Source organism: Stegostoma tigrinum, chromosome 9 (genome assembly GCF_030684315.1).
Source record: "Stegostoma tigrinum isolate sSteTig4 chromosome 9, sSteTig4.hap1, whole genome shotgun sequence".
Classification (NCBI taxonomy): domain Eukaryota; kingdom Metazoa; phylum Chordata; class Chondrichthyes; order Orectolobiformes; family Stegostomatidae; genus Stegostoma; species Stegostoma tigrinum.
The window spans coordinates 71,259,576-71,279,098 of NC_081362.1; the positions used below are offsets into that span (position 1 = coordinate 71,259,576).

The 19,523-nt window shown below is 36.9% G+C and overlaps 1 protein-coding gene across 7 annotated transcripts in view; it reads right to left on the bottom strand.

Annotated features, from left to right (window-relative positions):
- Positions 1–4,513: 4,513 nt before the first annotated feature.
- ppm1ba (protein phosphatase, Mg2+/Mn2+ dependent, 1Ba) overlaps positions 4,514–19,523 on the bottom strand; it is a 158,463-nt gene continuing 143,453 nt past the window's right edge. For 4 of the 7 annotated variants that reach the window (XM_048535871.2, XM_048535874.1, XM_048535872.1 and 1 more), the window contains 2 exons: positions 18,963–19,020; positions 7,056–8,875 (listed from right to left, as the gene is read on the bottom strand). In XM_048535871.2, coding sequence (XP_048391828.1) covers positions 8,627–8,875; positions 18,963–19,020 — 307 coding nt within the window. In that variant the 3' untranslated portion in view covers positions 7,056–8,626. Of the gene's footprint in view, positions 6,412–6,837; positions 6,991–7,055; positions 8,876–18,962; positions 19,021–19,523 lie in introns of those variants that run through there. The other 3 variants (XM_048535876.2, XM_048535877.2, XM_048535870.2) reach the window with 3 other exon arrangements.

Consider the following 19,523-nt stretch of genomic DNA (forward strand, 5'->3'; position numbering starts at 1 on the left):
TGTAGTAACATGCAGGCCAGACTGATGAGGATTGATTTGCTTCCCTCAAACGCACCAATGAACAACATTGTTAAAACCCTTAGTCGTTTATTTTTATATTTTTCGTTATTATTGATGAATAACAGATTAATTTTGGAAAATGACAATTTCTGTGTATAAGATGTGCAAGGATTAAACCAGCCAGAACAACCAATGCAGGGGCAGGGAGGGAGTTTATTAGGGAGATGAAAGTAGCACCAAAAACTAGATGAAAAACTACAACAAGTATGGCATTCATTTGGAAAGAAACTTGGAAGTAAAACATTTAAGAAAAGCGTTCTTCAACCAGGGATTAGTTGCCACTCTCTTGTCATCCTGCACAATAATGAAGTGTTGCTTTTTGACCAACTTTTGATTTATTACGGGATTTATTAGTCTGAGATTCCGCATGTGGTCATGCAAACCTAACTGACTGACACATCAGGAAAGACAGCCAGTGATCCCTGAATGATCTGGCTTCTATCACTCTCCAGTCATTACAATTTCAAGAAGTACTTTACTAGTTCGAGTCTGGAGGTATCTGGTAGTCATGTAGAGTGCAATATGAACCACAAATTAAAAAAAAAAACAGCTTTTAAACTGAACCATGCAAAGTGACCTCATCGGTCACTGCAAATCATGCAGTTATGTCAGGGGGACTCACATCCGAAGAACAAATTTGAAAATACAAATTTCAGCAGTGTGAAAGCTAGGACAAATATTTTAGGCATCATTTCAAGACTGGACAAAGACAATGTACTTCTGATGACCTTAAAGTCAGTAACATCTAGGGGGAAGTACCCAGGTTGGGAGAGCTGTCCCAGAGACAATCAAGCAACAAAAACAGCAAGAAATATATCGTCCAAAATCAAAGTTAAGCAGACCCACAATTTATGGGTCACAAATCTCTATGGTTCTACCATATCCATTTGATAACAGTGGTAGCTAAGTGATTTAACTAGCCAAACTGCAAAAGCTAAGATTCTGACTGATAATGTTAACATTTCCCAGTTAATGTCCTATTTAAATAAGGCGGCTAAATATAACATAACCTCTTCCCATCAAGGAAAGCAATGGAAAGTGTTATCAGTAGTGTACTCAAACAGCAACTGCTAAAAAAAACCTACTCATCACATAATTCATGTTTCATCAATACTACTCCTTTACGGATATCAATCATATAGATATGGATTTCATCATAGCCTTATTCTGGACGTAAATGCGAGAAGTGAATGCTGAAGAAGTCAGAGTACCTTTGTCTGATATCAAGATGATTTCAAACTGTCTGGTCAAAAAAATGAGGTCAGGGCTGGGGGAGGGAGTGGTTGAAAAATCTCCATAGCTGAAGCTCTAGAAAGGAAGATGGTTATTGTTCTCAGAGCCTTTGGTAAGTGTCCAACAAGTTACTTGCTTCACAAATAAACCTACCTTTCAGCGGAAAGTTAAAATTTGGGTACCCCAGACGTTTCCAGAGTGTTCAACTCTATTTTGACTCCTCCAACAATGTCACCCCCATTCCAAGGTATATCGAGGCCCAGATAATATACAGATTTGACTGGCACCATAGATGCCAAATTACTTCAAAAGAGTAAGAAAACCTATCTTCCATGTCATTCTAGGGTACTATTATTGCTACGTATGCACTAAGAATATCTTAGGATCATCACAGACCAAAAGCTTTCTTTAATAGGTTTTATCAAAAATAGCAATCCAGTGACTGATCCCGATTACTCCCAAATTGATCTATCATTTCACTTCAAATTACTTAGCCACGGTAACATTCAAGCAGCTAAACACCATCTCCGATAAAGCAGTTTGCTTGATCAGTGCCCAACGCACCATGGTGTAATGTAGTTGATCTACAATTGCGGTGTGGGAACAAGTTACTTTGACAATATCTTCCTCACTGCAATCTTTACCACTTAGAACAGAAGCAGAAATGCCACTGGAATTGTACACTTTCAAGTTTCTCAACACTAACTTCAACACTGAATCACTGTTCCAATTTCCTGAAACTCATCATTTTACAGTATCACTAACAGACAAAGAGAGTTAGAAGGAAAGGCCCATCACTACTTGCTCAGGCAACTAAGACACGCAATAAGTGCAGCCACAGCAGCATGCCAATGTCCTGTGAATATATTATGAATGACTTCTGTCTGATGTTGGCTGATTTTTGGAAAGAAACTTTTATACAGCTCAGAACACACTACTTTTTTTTTGTCTTTTAGTTTGTAAAGGCAATCCAAACTGTACTTACCATTTCAATACAGACTAGGATACTTCCAAAATAAAACACTGCTGTCAGAACCCACCATTTACTGGCATGCACAGGGTGCTACTTTGAACCCCTTGCACATTTAATACTTTGTCGTGTTTCCAAGCCCACAATCATTCCAAAACTATAAATTCCAAGCTATGTATAATTCAGCACTAGAAACTGCTCTTTCAAAGTTGCAAAATATACTATGGTTCTCAAATGGTTGACATCTATGTAACAAGGAATGTAAGACTGAATATTTTAAATCGTACTCAGAATGTAGAGAAGTTGCACACACACACACACACACACACACACACACACACACACACACACACTAACAGAAATATTTTAAAGTCTCCCATGTTGTGTGATCAACTGCATTTGTTCCTGAAAAATTAGGTAACAGCTAGTTAGTACAGATTCCAAAATGCAATTTAATAGATCTATAATCACTTAATCCAGGATTTATTTTACTTTGATATCCCACAGGTCTGCACTGATATTCTTGAGGCTTTCACATATCATAAATACAGTTACTCCACAGAGAAAATGAAAACAATAACAGAAGACATTTAACATGTAAACTAATCTTAGTCTCATGAACAAAAACAACCTTTCACCCAAGACTGTTCATGTACATTTTTCTTTTGGCAGGGAAGAATGAGCTGCAGACATAGATTATACAACCGAATAACATGTTTTCTTGGCAAGAGGAATTAATACTGAATTTTAAAACAACAACTGATAGCAGCAAGTACTGAAAGCTACGTGCTGAAAGTAAAGTCACCAAAATAATGATCCTCTAACTCTTAATTTCATTTTTGTTAAGTATTTACAGTGGAAATCTGTCAATCCATCTTCTTACCTCAAGGGACATTCACAAGTGTACTGTAAATTCCAAACCAAGCAGTTCTACAAGATAGACTGTGAATACAGTTAGCATGTAGCACTGGGTATAATTTGATAATCAGTAAATATATTTACTAAAACTACTTAGCACTGTATATTTGTAGTTGGTGAAACAGTAAGATATCAACATCTTATTACAATTCAGAGATTTCAATTATACAGAGCAAATTTCCATAAGCATTTGTCTTCACAAAATGAACACATATAATAGCAAAGAATGAGGCTGATCAAATGCCAGAAAACTCCAGAGCATTAGATCACAATTAATAAAATGAATATGATTGACATTCTGATAAAAGCTACACAGTAACTGTTAGTGTAAGTCTATAATGAATTGGATAAATATCACAGAAAGACAATCCAATGCTTGTAACATCAACGTTTTAAGTATTTCCTCCCCATTCATCTTGCAACTGTGACTCACGAAAATGCTGTAAACAATTTTCAAATTTGTAGTTTTGTTTAGGAGATAGAAGTAGTCATGTTTACTGTAAGACTACAGTGGCAGAACATCAAGCATTGCTCTGAATGACAACTCCAAAATATCATTAAGATCACTCCAGAGAGGTTGACTGGTCAACAATATATTTCAAACATTTTATGTTTCTGTTTCAAGCAATGTTATCTAATTTAATTTGATATGCAACAAACAAGAAGACATATACTTTATTCACCAAACAAAAGCAAATTACTCATCATTTTCACTTTTGAGTAAATGGGAAGTGTATTCCAGAAATTACACAATTCGGGTTATAACATAATGACTTAAAGTGAATGTCTAAGTGCAAGTGTTCTTAAAGCACTAACAAGTGCTCAGTATAAACACAAATTACATCGTCAACACATAGACAATTTGAATGGCCAAATGGATCTTCAGTTCTAAGATGAAAATATTTTAAATGTCAGATCAACCAAAATTTACATACAGTACTGAAGCTGATTGTAAAGTTTTATCAATTCCATTATTCCAAAAAGACTGTGAGAATCAAACAAAACAGGCTGCACAATGGAAATAGTTAACACAGCAAACTCAATTCCACTTTTGAAAATCAATGTTTTGCAGCCTTTCTGACCTTAGAATACAGAGTCCCAATATCTAACAGAATTCAAAATCCCTCTTGAAATCCAAACTTAAGTTCCATTCAGATTTTTTTTTTAAAACCTGTAGGAATTACATGTCTACTACTCACATAATAATGTAGATATGGCTAAAGATAATTACAAGAATCAGCTCTCTCTCTATTGCAGGTAAGCATACAAAATAGTGATAAAGGTTTATTCTTGGCAGTACATAACGTGATACAAACTGTAAATACAAAAAAGTCACAATGCATTTAGCAATCCTTTATTGAAGATAACAAGGTGGTTATGATCACTGTATTGTATGAAACATCACAAATATCATACAGGGGATATACTATAGTCAGTACAGGGAAGGACCAGAGTGGACAGCTTGTGGAAAATAAGAAACCACTTGTGCACTCCTCATCCCCTATCCTAAAACAACCCCATAATCTTAACAAAGGGTTAAAACACCTGTTAACATCTTCTTCAGGACATTTTCATTGTTGTAGCTAAAATCTAGTGAATAAATAAAAACACTGGCAATAATCATACTCTCTAGGCCAAGAATCATACCTACACAATGAACCAAACGATTGGGGAAGCTGGTTGTAGGCACCAGTGCTCAAGGGTGTATGGTAACAGGCAGCTTTCCAGCTTAAAGACTTAAATGAGGGGAAAAAAACAAAGTTAGAGAGAAATACAAATGAACTCAATTTTATACAAATTCAAAATCAGCATCACTCATTAGTATGTTTCAATCATGTATAAGGGCAATGAACATTGTCTACAATACACCATTAACAGACAAGCTGCATTATTTATATCTTAAAAGGCATCCATAGCATGTGTATTGTGTACAAGCGGATACATTCATTGCTTTCTCTGCCCTCAATGCTGCTCAAATACCCTTTCCCTCAACCATTAACTTAAACCAAACTTTAATACATGCATAACTCAAACTTACTCAGTAAAATCATGTTACTGCAGAAATACAAATCAAAGAATCAAGTACCTTAAAAGACAGCCACTCTGTACCATGCCCATTCCACAATGAATGAAGAAAAAGAAATCACTGAACAAAAATTTTTTAAAATTCTGTAAAGCTTAAATTCACAATAGAATATTTTAAATTGCATTTATAAATCTATGTGATCTCTAGTTTTGAAATTGTTAATGCAAACGACTCTTTTGCAAAACTATACCCCAGTTTACACAAGGCTGTCTCTTTATTTCTGCTGCAAATCAATGATACTAATAGAAAACCACATGTAGAACAAAATCACAATTTACAGTATGTGAGAAAGGCAAATTTTATAGCAATTTTTTCAACTTCTGCAATAATGGTGGGATGTTTAAAGCAAATGACAATTGACACAGAAGCATAAATTAATCTATTCATTTTTGTCCAGAGGTTCTGCTTAGCAAGAGCTTATAATCTACACATGCTTTAAAATCATAAGGGAACTTTACCATACATTTGCTATATTTATTGCCAAATGCAATGTTATCTTCAAGCAAGCCGTAGACAACATATACTGCATATCTGACAGCAGAGAAAACTGAGTATTTGGTAGTACAGCAGAAATTGAAGTGAAGAATTACACAAAATAAATTTCTACAGCATTCTGCTTACTGCATGTTCCCTCTGGGCCTGAGATAGGTGCAGAAGCTCTCAACCTTGAACCTTGCAATCAAATAATGCCTTATACAGCAATTTGTACATGCTCATGTCCGGTGAGTTAGATTTAAATTAACAGTACTTAGTGCATCTTCCAAATGAAACTAGAAATCCACGCACCCCAGATACTTTATTACATCTCCTAACAGCATCACCATTCCGTCAGGCAACAAGTTGGGTACAGATGCAATCAGTAAGTCTGAGGCAGTCAACAAAATACTGTTTTACAGGAAGATGCGCAAGAGTGGCAATATTAGAATATGCAAAAAGAAATGAACAAATGGTGTATAATTCTAACAATTAAGCTCCTCCTGCCCTTCTGACAAAATGACTTTAAAAGATGATCCTTTGGATTTTTAATTTCCCTTGTAGTAAATAAAAGGTGTGTGAACGAAGGTTTCTTCCATATTTCAAACCAGGAAATTCTTAGCGATTCTAGCCTATTTAACTACCAGGGGTCTTCAAGATCTGCGGAACCCTGTGAGAAACAAAATAATACTATTACACATGCAATCTCCATCACATGTACAGAAGTTTTTCAGATGCCTTACCTGTTGAATATGTTAACTAAAAGGAGAGAAGAGGGTTTATATTTCTTTAAAAAAAACTGGAATAGCTATCCACGAAATGATAAATGTTGTCTTATGTATGAAACAACATCATTTAACACCTACCCTTTACAACATGTTAGCTGAATTCTTTAAAAAACTAGAGAAAAAGGGTGGTTAAAATTCAAAGTTTGCTCATGCCAAATTGAAATGTAATTACGAGGAACAATACAAAAATTGTAAAATACTTTTATTTCAAAACATTTCAAGTGTTCGAATTGCTTATCTATAAATACAGATTCAATTGTACAAAGTAATCTTTTAATATAAAGAAATTGGATAAAGGTCAAGAAATGGTTCTCAGGATCAATTTTATAACAATTAACAAATTAATCTACTTTTGAATTATATGACATTGCATCTTGAATTAGCCTTGTTCTTCATCAATTTGAGGTCTTTCATTTGCAAGGGCAAAAACTTGCAAATTACAAGAAAGGGAAAGATGAAACCTGTGGAAGGAGGTAGAAATCATCAAAAATATTAACTCAATGAGTTTCTTTTATAAAATCATGAATTGGTATGGTTTAAAGTTTATATATAATAATACTACAATATTTCACACACAGGAACAGCACAAAAATGATTTACAATATAACCAAGTTATAGGCAAGTCTTCAGAAAGTACATTCCAAATTTTTAATAAACAGCCTCTAAATCAGGTGTGCTCAAGCTTGCTACATGAGGGCTTGATCTGTTTGCTACAACACTGTATTGTATGCTTGCAATTTGATGTCTTGATCTGCACAGTCCCCACTAGAGTTCTTTTTCTATGCAATTTATGTGGAACATTAAAATCAAATAGTGTACTTACGCACAGCATTTCAAACTCAATGCCAGAATATAGCTGACATGTGCAAATTTAAGGCAGTCTTTTTTAAGCAAATCCTGTTTGCCAGAATCAAAAGTTTAACGGATACATAAAATATCAGGGAAAAAAACCCTCCATTCCATTTTTATTACATTCAACCACTAATCAATATACAGGATTTTTTTTTAAAAAGGCACATATTTTAGAAATTTGTGTCCTTTTTATTCTTAAATGAGATGTGCTGTTCTGCATACGTACCCAATTTCCCAACCATTACCCACTTTTTTACACACTTATCCTCAAAAAAATTATAGTATACAACTTAGAAAAACATTTCATCAAATCTTTATTGAAAATAACCAACTTGCTACCTTGTAAAATAAGTAATTTTTTTTAAAAGTAGTTAGCCAAAATAATTTCTTGCAGTAAGTTATACGTTGGCTGAGAGGGTTTGTGTAGTCTTAAACAATACACAGTTGTGCATGTAGTCTAGGTTATTTTATGCTCAATCCGACAGCTTTGATTATTTCAAGGCAAGGTGTGGAAATAGCAAAATTTATAAATGTTTGAATAAAAATCAGAAATGTGTGTAAAACTGTGCAATTATTTCAAATGGGTTTATAAACATTGAAACTGCAATGTACCGAAATGCACAAATTTGTAGTCATTGCCTGCAGAGTTTACATCTTTAAAACGAAAAAGCAGAACATCACCAGACAAGCCATTTATTAAACGTAAAACACAACTATCTGGTTTCACGTTTTACTTTGGATATTTATTGCAATGAAGAAAGAGTATCCATATTAACATGTAAAAAGCGCAAGTTAAACAATGGTCCAGACATGGTATAAAGCTTTATTACACATTCAAAAAAGACAAATCCCCTCTCTGGCTTAATACTGCAAAAAAAAGCAAGAACATGCCCATAGTCATTGTTTACAAATAACTGACGTTTACAATAAGCATGATAGATTTATTAATGTCATAGTATCTGTTCTGAATCATGCATTTAATGTGTTTACATTTTTTACAACGAAATAAAAACTGACGTGCTACAAACAGATATTAAAAATTAACTGTCACTGCTTGGGTGGATAAGGCAACCTGACAACAAAAGAATCTGATCCACATGCACAAAACATTTTTTTTTAGAAAAAGACATGCAATAGAGATCACAAACTCATGCAATGTAATAAATTTGCAAACGCAATTGATACACAATGTTGGAATCATGAACTTTTAAGGTTTCTCATTTATCACTACATCTTCAAATCAGTTCAGTGTACATCCTCAGGACGAGTCTCATCAGCCTGCAAACTGGTCTCTGATTCTCTAGCAGGCATTACTGCAGTAGAAGCAGCTTGTTCAGTGGTATTTGCTTCCCCCTGGATCTGAGCTAGCCTGTAACTAGCCAGCATCTCCTCCATTAGATGACGGTAGCTCCCCCTATGATTAATTCTCAATTGCCTGAGTGTCTCGAGCAATTTGCCCGGTCTTGTTCCCCTTTCATCTGCTCCAGTAGGGTCCTTTTCAAGATTCAATACCCCAATGTGAGTAAACAACCTATGATAACCTTTTAGACTATCAAGCACACATAAGAATTAATTCTTAATAGGAGTTCTCATTAGTAAATATGCATTAAAAATCACTTTGTTTGAAACTACAGCTGTACGACAAAACTAGTTAGTGTCAAAATTAGAGGTGCAATTGAATAAGTAAGGCTTCAGTTTTAAAGGCCCGTACTGCAGTATCCTTTTAATAACTAAACAACTTCCAACAGACACTAACCAATATTAAAACTATGACAATCAGTTGGTTATATATTAATTTATGAATCATTTATTGAAGCATTTTTAAAAACCTGTTTACCAATGTTAAAAACCTTTTTGTCAATAATCTGCTTTCAACATGCAATAACATTAGCAGTATTCAGAATAAAAACAAATACTAAATAAAAATTACTGTACCCAGCATCTTTTTGAAGTCATAACCATTTGAAGTACTAACTACTTTAAAATTAATTTTTACTTAGGCTATCACCAGAGTAGATAATGTGTTATGAGCTGCATTTCCACTACTTAATTTTGTTCTGCAGTGGCGTCTGTAGTCCATAACGAGCAGTGTCTTCCAGAACCAGCAGTTGCAAACAGCACTGACATGTGAATCACCGTGCATGTACCCTTGCCTTGAAGCTTACAAGGAACACTGGTAGCAGGTATTTCTATGGAAGCCATCTCAAGTAAATACAAGTAGAATTTGTAGCTTTTACTCTTATCTTAACCCTATTCAACAAGGGAGGCAAAAAGCAGGTATCTAAAGGCTGAGTAGCCTTACATCTATTGTTGGTAAAGTTCTGGAAACAATTATTAGGAAGTAACAGCAGAACATTTGGAAAATCATAATCTAATCAAGCTGAGACATCATGGTTTTATAAAGGTAAACCATGCCTGACTAATTTATTTGAGTTTGTCAAGGAAGTATCAGCCAGGGAGTGGATGGGCAGGAACCAGTAGACATATTGTATTTGGACTTGCAGAAGGCATTCAACAAAGTCCTTCACAAATGGTTAATTTCATAAGGTAAGCGCCCATGGTGTTGCAGGTAGTAAATTGACAGTGATAAAGAATTGCCTCATGGGCAGGAAACTGCAAGTGGGGCTCTTTTTCAGGTTGGTGCCCCATGCAGTTCCACAGAGATCAGGGTTGGGACTGCGACTGTTCACAATATATACTGATGACTTCAAGGAAGAAAGCAAATATACTTGGCAAAATTTGCCCATGACTGAAAGACAGGCAGGTTGTGAGGCAGACTGAAAGACAGGCAGGTTGTGAGGCAGATATAAACAGTTTACAGAGAGAGATTGAGAGGTTATGTAATGGACAAGAAGTTATCAAACGGAGAATATGGGAAAACATGAAATTGTTCATTTTGGGAGAGAGAGAACAAAAGAACACATTTTTAAAAAAATAGGGATAAAAGAAAAGAAACAGCACAAAGCTTCAACTCCAAGGGCACTGGTAGTACTTATCCATGAAATACAAAGCTAGCACACAGTGCAGCTGGTAATCAAGTAGGGTATTGGAATGTTGGGCCTTATTTCAAGGAGTGTGAAAGTAATAAAGTCTTAATGCAACTGTACAAGACGCAAGTGTGACAACATCTGGAGTACTTTGAGCAGTTTTCATCCCTTTATTTAAGGAAAGATATCATTTCATTGGGGGCAGTTCCAAGAAGGTTCACTAGGAAAATGGAGGGATTTGTCTTATGACCAAAGCTAAACAGATTGGGGATCGACTCACTGAAGTTTATAAGAATGGGAGTTTTTGAAACATTCAGGATTCTTAAGGGGCTTGATAGCAAAAATGATGAGAGGACATTTCCCCTTGTGAGAGTGTCTAGAGCCAGAGAGCACAATTCAGAATAAACTATGGTTTATTCTGGTAGTAATGGTAAGTAAATGCAATATAGGTGCAATCTTCTCTGTACAAGTATTGATTAAATAATTTTACTAACATTAGAGATATTTGTAACCTAGGTATTTTAGTAATTACCTGATGCGCCTGTTTTCCATAGTTTAATTCTTACAGACACTACAAAAAAAATTAAATAAAAACAAGGACCAAGAATTCCTTCTTTAATATTAAATCTTAGTAGCTTGAAGGGTGTATTTACTTCAGTAATATAAAAGTTAGTAATTTGCTGTTAATTCCTGGAGATACTTAAATATCATTTTATTTAAACTTATTCAAAGGTTTATTTTCTTTACAACCTTTCTACTTGCATCACAATAATTATTAAATTTCAACTTATGCTAAACTTGTATTGAATGTATAAGTATGAATAAAAGACTACTTCTAAAGCAAAGTATCACAAGACTTTGTGACAAAAGTATCAATATCACAGTTTTGATAAATTGACCCTAATTTGCAGTACTTGATCTGCTCATCAGCTAAGTTGCATATTTATACAGTAGTACTGCAAGACTTGTATACAAAGAAACATCAATAACTCAACAATACAAGGAGAATCAACAAACTTTTTTTCTCAAGTGGAAAAAATACGCTTAAATGGATATCATGTTTTTGGATTTAGAATTCTGTGAAACATTTGACAGTACATAATAAATATTTTGGCGATTTTCGAAACTATTTTCATTTGCCAAGTGGAATGAATTTTCAGTATTATTGTTTAAATTTCAAAATGGACTTAACCATTGCAAAAAAAAGCACATTACAGATCCACCATTAACATCAATTTTTTTTTGTTTTTTTCCTTCACTGCTGAAACAATACTTAGGTCCCATGGAAGTTTTACATATACCTTTTTGTTAAAACAAATCATTTGAATTCAGTGGTCAAACAACATGTGGCAATGTTGTCCAATGAATTAGTCATAAGCATGTGACTAAATGGGAATCCAGGTATGATTAATTGGTTTCAATTTCTACTCAGAAAAGCATGAGTAACAGACAACGTGATCATTGTTCATACTGCATGATGTGTGCAACCTTTTGTGTATTTGCTGGTGAAGTGCCAAGATGCAATGCGAATATGTAGAATTTATTTTTATAGAATCCCTACAGTGTGGAAAGAGGCCCTTTGGCCCAGCAAGTCCACACTGACCCTTGCAGCATCCCACCCAGAGAGAGATATATATATATATTATATATATATACCTACCTAAGCTACATACCCCTGAACCCTCTGGACAATTTACCATAGCCAATCGACCTAACCTGCACATTGTTTTGGACTGTGGGAGGAAACCGGTGTACCCCAAGGAAACCCAAGCAGCACAGGGAGAATGTGCAAACTCCACACAACAGTTGCCTGAGGGTAGAATTGAACCTGGGTCCCTGATGCTGTGAGACAGCAGTGCCAACCACTGAGCCACCATGCCTTATTAAATATCTGAATGTTCTCAGATTGTGACAAATTGCATCCTTGGGGCTAGATATTTAAAGTAAATGTTTATTAAGGCATGTGGCTAACATTGTTGCTAATGAGCTACATGTGTCACACTGGCAATCTCTACTGGACAACACTGGCATATGTAACTAACTGGAAAAACAAAATTCAGAAGAAACTAGCTAGGGTTTAAAACGGATGCATTTCAGGAATGGGAACGCAACTTCACTGATACAGCACCAATGTTGTCAAGCATTTTTCGATCAGATTCAATAATATGGAATAAAGTCACTTAATCAAAACAATGTGTATCAAATATAAAGTCTGAAGAACATTAGCTACTGTGCCAATTACAGAAATCCTACTCTTGCAACGAATTGCTGATAAAATGTGGGCCAATTAGGGCTCAAGTTAGGAGGAATTTCTTCACTCAGAGGGTGGTACATTTTTGGAATCCCTGCTCTAGGAGGATGTGGACGTGGAATCGTTGAGGATGTACACTGCCGAAGTTTATAGATCCCTGGATACTAATTACATTATGGGATATGGAAATAGCGGATGGAAGTGGTTTTGGTGTAGAAGCATCTGTGCTGGGGCATAAACGTTTTACGAGTCACAGAAAATTGGTATGCATACTGGGAGGGAATGGTCTAGCGGTATTATCACTGAACTCATAATCCACAAACTTAGCTAATGTTCTGGGACTCAGTTCAAAACCCGCTACGGCAAATGGTAGAATTTGAATTCAATAAAATATCTAGAATTGAGAGTCCACTGAAGACCATGAAACCATTGTAAATTGTCAGAAATACCTATTTAATGTCCTTTAGGGAAGGAAATCTACCATCCTCATGCAGTCTGGTCAACATGCAACTCCAAATCCACAGCAACAGGAAGAGGCACTACCTGCAAGTTCCCCTCCAAGTCACTTGCCATCCTAACTTTGAAATAAATCACCATTCTTTCTTTGTCGTTGGGTCATTGTGGGTCCACCTACAACAAATGGACTGTGGCCGTTCAAGAAGGCAGCTCACCACCATCTTCTCAAGGGCAACTAGAGACAGGCAATAAATGGTGATGGCTAGTGATGTCCATATAATTTCCTTTTATGATACCTGGAATCAGTGGCTCATTTTAGGAGGGTAGGTTGAACAGGTGGGGCCTCTTTACACAGGAGATTAGAAGTGCAAGCACTGGCTTGATTCAAGTACATAAAATTAGAGATGGTCATGACAAGGTGTACATGGAGAGGATGTTTTGTTTCTTGTAGGAGAGTCCAGAAGTAAAGAGTACTGTTTTAAAATTAATAATCCCCTTTCAAGGCAGGATAAGGAGATTTTTTTTGGTTATATTCAGAGGGTTGTGCAACTTTATAGTGCTTTCCTTCTGGAGATGGGACCATTACACATTTTTAAGGCAGGATAGACAGATTCTTTTAAGGCAAGGAAATCAAAAGGTTATTCGGGTAAATGGCAATATAGAACTCAAAACAAACAGATCAACCATGACCCAACTGCATTACTGAACAGGTCTGATGGCCTGACTTGCCTACTCCTGTTCCTATGGTCCAATACCTTTGGAATAAGATGGCCAATTTGCGCATTCTGTTTTAAATTCCAAATGAGTTTTGCATGAAGAACTTGAACTTTCTAAAAACGAAGGTTCCCAACTACATATCATATGGAACTTTAAGTTATACTTATTAGTCCAGAAAGTTCTTGTTGAAGTTGAATCAAAAGAGTAGGTGTTTCAAAGTGCCATTCAGATTTGCAATCTAATTTTGACAAGTTATTTGGCTTCCACGCAACATTTACTTTCGAAATTGAGAATCTTAATGGCTTCTATTTGCACTCAGCATACTTTAGAATCAGCTAAGTGCTACCATATAGTAAAAGCAAGCAAGTTTTACCGTGGCTGTACAGGCTGGGTTATCATGCACAATTTTGGTTTGCTTACATGAGGAAGGATGTATCTGCAAAGAGGGAGTAAAGCAAAGGATTACCAGCCTGATTCCTGGGATGGTATGACTCTGTAGCGAGGAAAGACTGAGTGACTAGGTCTACATTCAGGATGCTGAACTTGTGGAGCCCTCTACCACGTAAGGCTGTGGAGGCCAAGCACTAAATATACTTTGGAAGGAATTAGATTTCCTGATACTAAAGGGCTGTGGAGGACAGGGCCGTGAGTGCAGTATTGAGATAAAGATTCAGCTATAGTTGTGTTAAAGGAAAGGCAGGGTTGGCGTGGTCCATGGTCTATTCCTGCTCCTATCCTATAGGTTTCTATCTCCCAGGCCACGGGTGTAATATGGCAAGTATGATTCAACACCACACCTTTAATATGTAGCCAAAAACAACTGTTTTGAAATAAACCTATTGGACTACAACCTGGTGTTGTGCGATTTCTGACCTTGTCCACCCAAGTCCAATACCAGCATCTCCACTTCACAAAAGTTAGGGCTGCTTTGTCTGAGTTTAAGGATTTTAGATTCAGGGTAATGTGTATTTCCAATGACGTTTCATTTTGAAATAAAGTGGAATCTGAAAACTTTTCTATGCCTGCTGCATAAAGCACACAAATCAAGATTCAAGTTTACTTAGGAAATATAAATGAAGGAAAGAAGGGTTCTTATAGCACACAGGTAGTGGCCTTAACTTGTGGCCACGAGTCCCGGATTCAAATTTGTACCTGATCTTGAGATGTGTAATAAATATCTTTGAACTGGTTGATATTTTAAAATAAAAGTAAATCCTTCAAAGAAGGATAACAAAGTGTGAAGCTGGATGAATACAGCAGGCCAAGCAGCATCTCAGGAGCACAAAAGCTGACGTTTCGGGCTTAGACCCTTCATCAGAGAGGGGGATGGGGAGAGGGCTCTGGAATAAATAGGGAGGGAGGGGGAGGCAGACCGAAGATGGATTACAAGAGAGTTGCAGTGGGAGAGAGATTCCCTGAGGTTGGTCCGGAGGGAGGAGGGTAACTTCTTCAGGTTAGGCATCCCTGGAAGAAAGTGCTTTCGGGAATGCAAGTAACAGACTCATTGAAAGAGAACAGAGATATCAAAGTGCTTCATGGGTGCCAATATCTTTGACGAAACTGAAGGTAGCCGGCTGACAAGGCAAAAAGTGTTTCTATCTAGCAGAGAATTAAATTTACCAAAATCAGATTTTATTTGTTGTGGGTGACTGAAATTAATACAGCTTCCTAACATAAGCAGTAGTTTTTATGACTTTAATGAATTAAACTGTTTGAACCAGGGTCAGGAAGCTCTCTGCGGTGTAGTTACATTCCGGTTTGTGTGTCAAGTTCTATAAGTGGATAAAATTAGTGACTTTGTATTTTCCTGCAATTTATTTGCCAATTCTTGAATAAATTCGAATCATTTAATTATTGCTAATTTTGTAACTTCAGAGCTTCACAAACCATTCAAAATCTTAAAATTTCATCAGTTAGAGAGAGCTCAGTTGACCTTGCTGCGGTTATTAAATTGTATCAATAACAATTTGGAGTGCAAGATTAATTGGAGCTGAGGGGTAAGGAAAAGGTTTAGCACACGGTATGCGCCGTAGGATATCCCAGGAGATCTGATGTCACATTGTGTCACACTTCTTTGCTTTGCACCATCTACTGTAGCTGAACTACAAATGCTCTGTCACATCTGTCATTTGACGCTTTATCTAGGTTGATTCTTTGTTTGCTGCCATCAATTTGGCCTTCTAAAAGAGATATCAACCTTTTCAGCACTGATATACACCAGCAAATTTTGGATCAAATGTATTGCACATAAAATGAACTAAAACTCAACTAATTTTTACCAGTGAGTTCAAATAATAGGTAGTGATCAAACTAACTCTACTTTGCCCAAGAATACAGAACTTTAGAAGGCAATCAATGGTTTCTGATATATAGCAAATTTTGAATGAATTGCTGGTATAATTAGAAAAGTAGCCTAAATGTTGAAGAAGGTTGAAAGATCTTAAGGGATACAAGTTAGCCAGGAAGGAGTTGAGGAAAAGGCTTAAGAGATCTATAAGGGGGCATGAGAAAACCTTGGCAGATAGGATCAAGGAAAACTCCAAGGTTTTTTACATGTACATGAGGAATGAGAGAATGACCAGAGAAAGATTAGGGCTGATCAAGGATTTTAAAGGGAATTTTGTGCACGGAACCTGAAGAGATAGAAGAGGTCCTTATTACTTTTCTTGAGTATTTACAAGTGACAGGGACCTAGCTGCAGGACAGGACAGTGTGAAACAGGCTGGTAGGCTAGAGGGGGCGGATGTTAGTAAGGAAGTAGTACTAGGAATTTTGAGGAAGTTGAAGATAGATAAATCCTCTGGGCCTGATGGGATTTATCGAAGGATTCTATGGGAAGCGAGGGGAGAGGTGACAGGGTTTTTGGCAATGATCTTTTCGTCCTCACTGTCCACAGGTATAGTGCTGGAAGACTGGAGAGTGGCAAATGTCATTCCCTTGTTCAAAAAAAAAGGAACAGGGATAACCCTGGAAATTAGAGGCCAGTTAGTCTTACTTCAGTGGTGGGCAAATTATTGGAAGGGGCTCTGAGAGCTAGGATTTATCATCACTTGGAGAGGCACAGTTTGATTCATGATGGTTAGCATGGATTTGTGAGGGGTAGATCATGCCTCACAAACTTTATTGAATTCTATGAGGAGGTGGCCAAACATGTGGATGAAGGTAGAGCAGTCTAAGTGGTATACATGGGATTTTAAGTAGGGCGTTTGATGAGGTTCCCCATGGTCGGCTCATGCAGGAAGTAAGGAGGTATGGGATAGGGGGAAATGTGGCAGATTGGATTCAGAATTGACCGACTCTTATTAGACAAAGGGCGGTAGTGGACAGAAAATATTCAATATGGTGCTCAGTTACGAGTGGTGTACCACAAGGATCAGTTCTGGGGCCTCTTCTATTTGTGATTTTAGTAAATGATTTGGATGAGTGAATTTGCGGATGATACGCAAGCGGGTCAAGTTGTGGACAGTGCGGAGGGCTGTTCGAGTTTACAAAGGGAAATTGATAGGATGCAGAGTTGGGCTGAGAAGTAGGAGATGGAGTTTAAACCTGAAGAGTATGAGGTGATTCATTTTGGAAGAAAAAAAACGTGAAAGCAGAACATAGGATTAACGAAAAGATTCGTGGCAGTGTAGTGGAGCAGAGGGATCTTGGGGTTCATGTCCACAGTTCCCTGAAAGCTGCCACCCAGGTGGATAGAGTTGTTCAGAAGGCATAGGGTGTGTTAGCTTTCATTAATAGAGGGATTGCATTCAAGAGTCGTGAAGTTATGCTCCAGCTATACAGAAGCCTGGTTCGGCTATATCTGGAGTATTATGTCCAGTTCTGGTCGCCTCATTACAGGAAAGATGTGGAAATGTTGGAAAAGGTTCAGAGGAGATTTACCAGGATGTTGCCTAGAATGGAGAGAAGATCTTATGAGGAAAAGTTGAGAGCGCTAGGGCTTTTCTCTTCAGAGCAACGAAGGATAAGAGGTGAATTGATAGAGGCGTACAAAATGATCAAAGGTACAGATACAGTAGACAGCCAGAGACTTTTTCCTAGGGTGGAGTAACTATTAGGACGGAGCATAGTTTTAAAGTGAGAGGAGGCAGACATTAGAGGTTGGTTCTTTACTCAGTGGTAGGGGCGTGGAATGCATGGTTGGACGGGTAGTGGTGTCGGCCTCATTAGGGGCATTTAAGTGGCCATCAGAGAGGCATATGGATGATAGTACAAGGTAGGGGTGGGGGTTAGATAGGCCTTAGGTTGAGGGTAAAAGTTCGGCACAACATCACGGGCCAAAGGGCCTGCACTGTGCTGTACTGTACTGTTTTATGTTCTGTCTTCCTTTCAACACCATTCATTTCCAACGCAAAAGTTTAAGTTGTCTCATTACAAATCCTAAAGGAACAACTGGAAAAATTTCTATAATTTGATACAAATGAGCAATCTAATTTAGGTGATTGTGGTAAATTAATAAATCACACTAATGTAAAAAGGTAGACATCGTAGTTACAGATTTGCAAATATTGTAAGAATAGAACATAGATAGCTCTATGTCTAGTCTGAGGTCTGCCCAATTATTTGCACTGCGTCTAGTGGAGGTCACAAATGGTTACAATCCATTCCTAGTAACTTTGACCTTGGTGAGCATAATTCATCAAAAAAAGGGTAAGTTTAAAAGACAACAAACTTCGCTGCATATTTTTTGCCGAACTGTCAAAGCAATGTACTATTACTTTTAATAACACCTCCCTGAGAAACAGGTGAAATAATTAATGATCCATAAATGCATTTCTAAACAATTCCTTATAAAACACAGGATTTACACCCATAGTTAGTGAACAGCACAACAACCTGGCAGTGAACGTCCTATTTCTGTGTCATAGAATTCTAAGCGGTAGGTTGTGCATTGACAAGCCAACACCACAAATTACACTTATGGTGAACTTTCAAATGTGTCAGGTCAGAAACTGTTCCAAGTATTTTTTTGAACATGACGAAAAATATTTTTCAGAATCTTACAAGATTATCAAAAAGCATGGTATTACATGCAAACTTTTTAAGTAATCTTTTGTGTAAGCAAATAAAAAAGTTATATCACAGTTTGCACCACATTGTACATTACAGTAACATTTTTTTTAACTTGATTAGTACAAGAACAAAACGTGCATAAGAAAATAAAGCTCACCCCATCATCATCCCTGTGTGGATTCAGTCTATTATAAACTGCTTCAATCACACTGCGCCTAGAAGGAAAATTTTTAAATGACAAGTCTTTCTTCTTAACAATTACTTATGAAAAGATAAACAAGTACTGAACTGCAACAATGTTACCTTAGTGAATATAGCCAAACTTAGAAATAAACCATAAAAGTACTACATTACCTTGGATCCAAAAAGTAGTCTTAAATCTCTGGACAGAGATAATGGGAACTGCAGATGCTGGAGATTCCAAGATAATAAAATGTGAGGCTGGATGAACACAGCAGGCCAAGCAGCATCTCAGGAGCACAAAAGCTGACGTTTCGGGCCGAGACCCTTCATCAGAGAGCTCTCTGATGAAGGGTCTAGGCCCGAAACGTCAGCTTTTGTGCTCCTGAGATGCTGCTTGGCCTGCTGTGTTCATCCAGCCTCACATTTTAAATCTCTGGACAGACTGATTAGACAATATCTATAGGCTGGGATTTTAATTTGTCATGTCAGTGAAATTGTCAGCATTCACGATGTAATTCACAGAATCGTAACAACA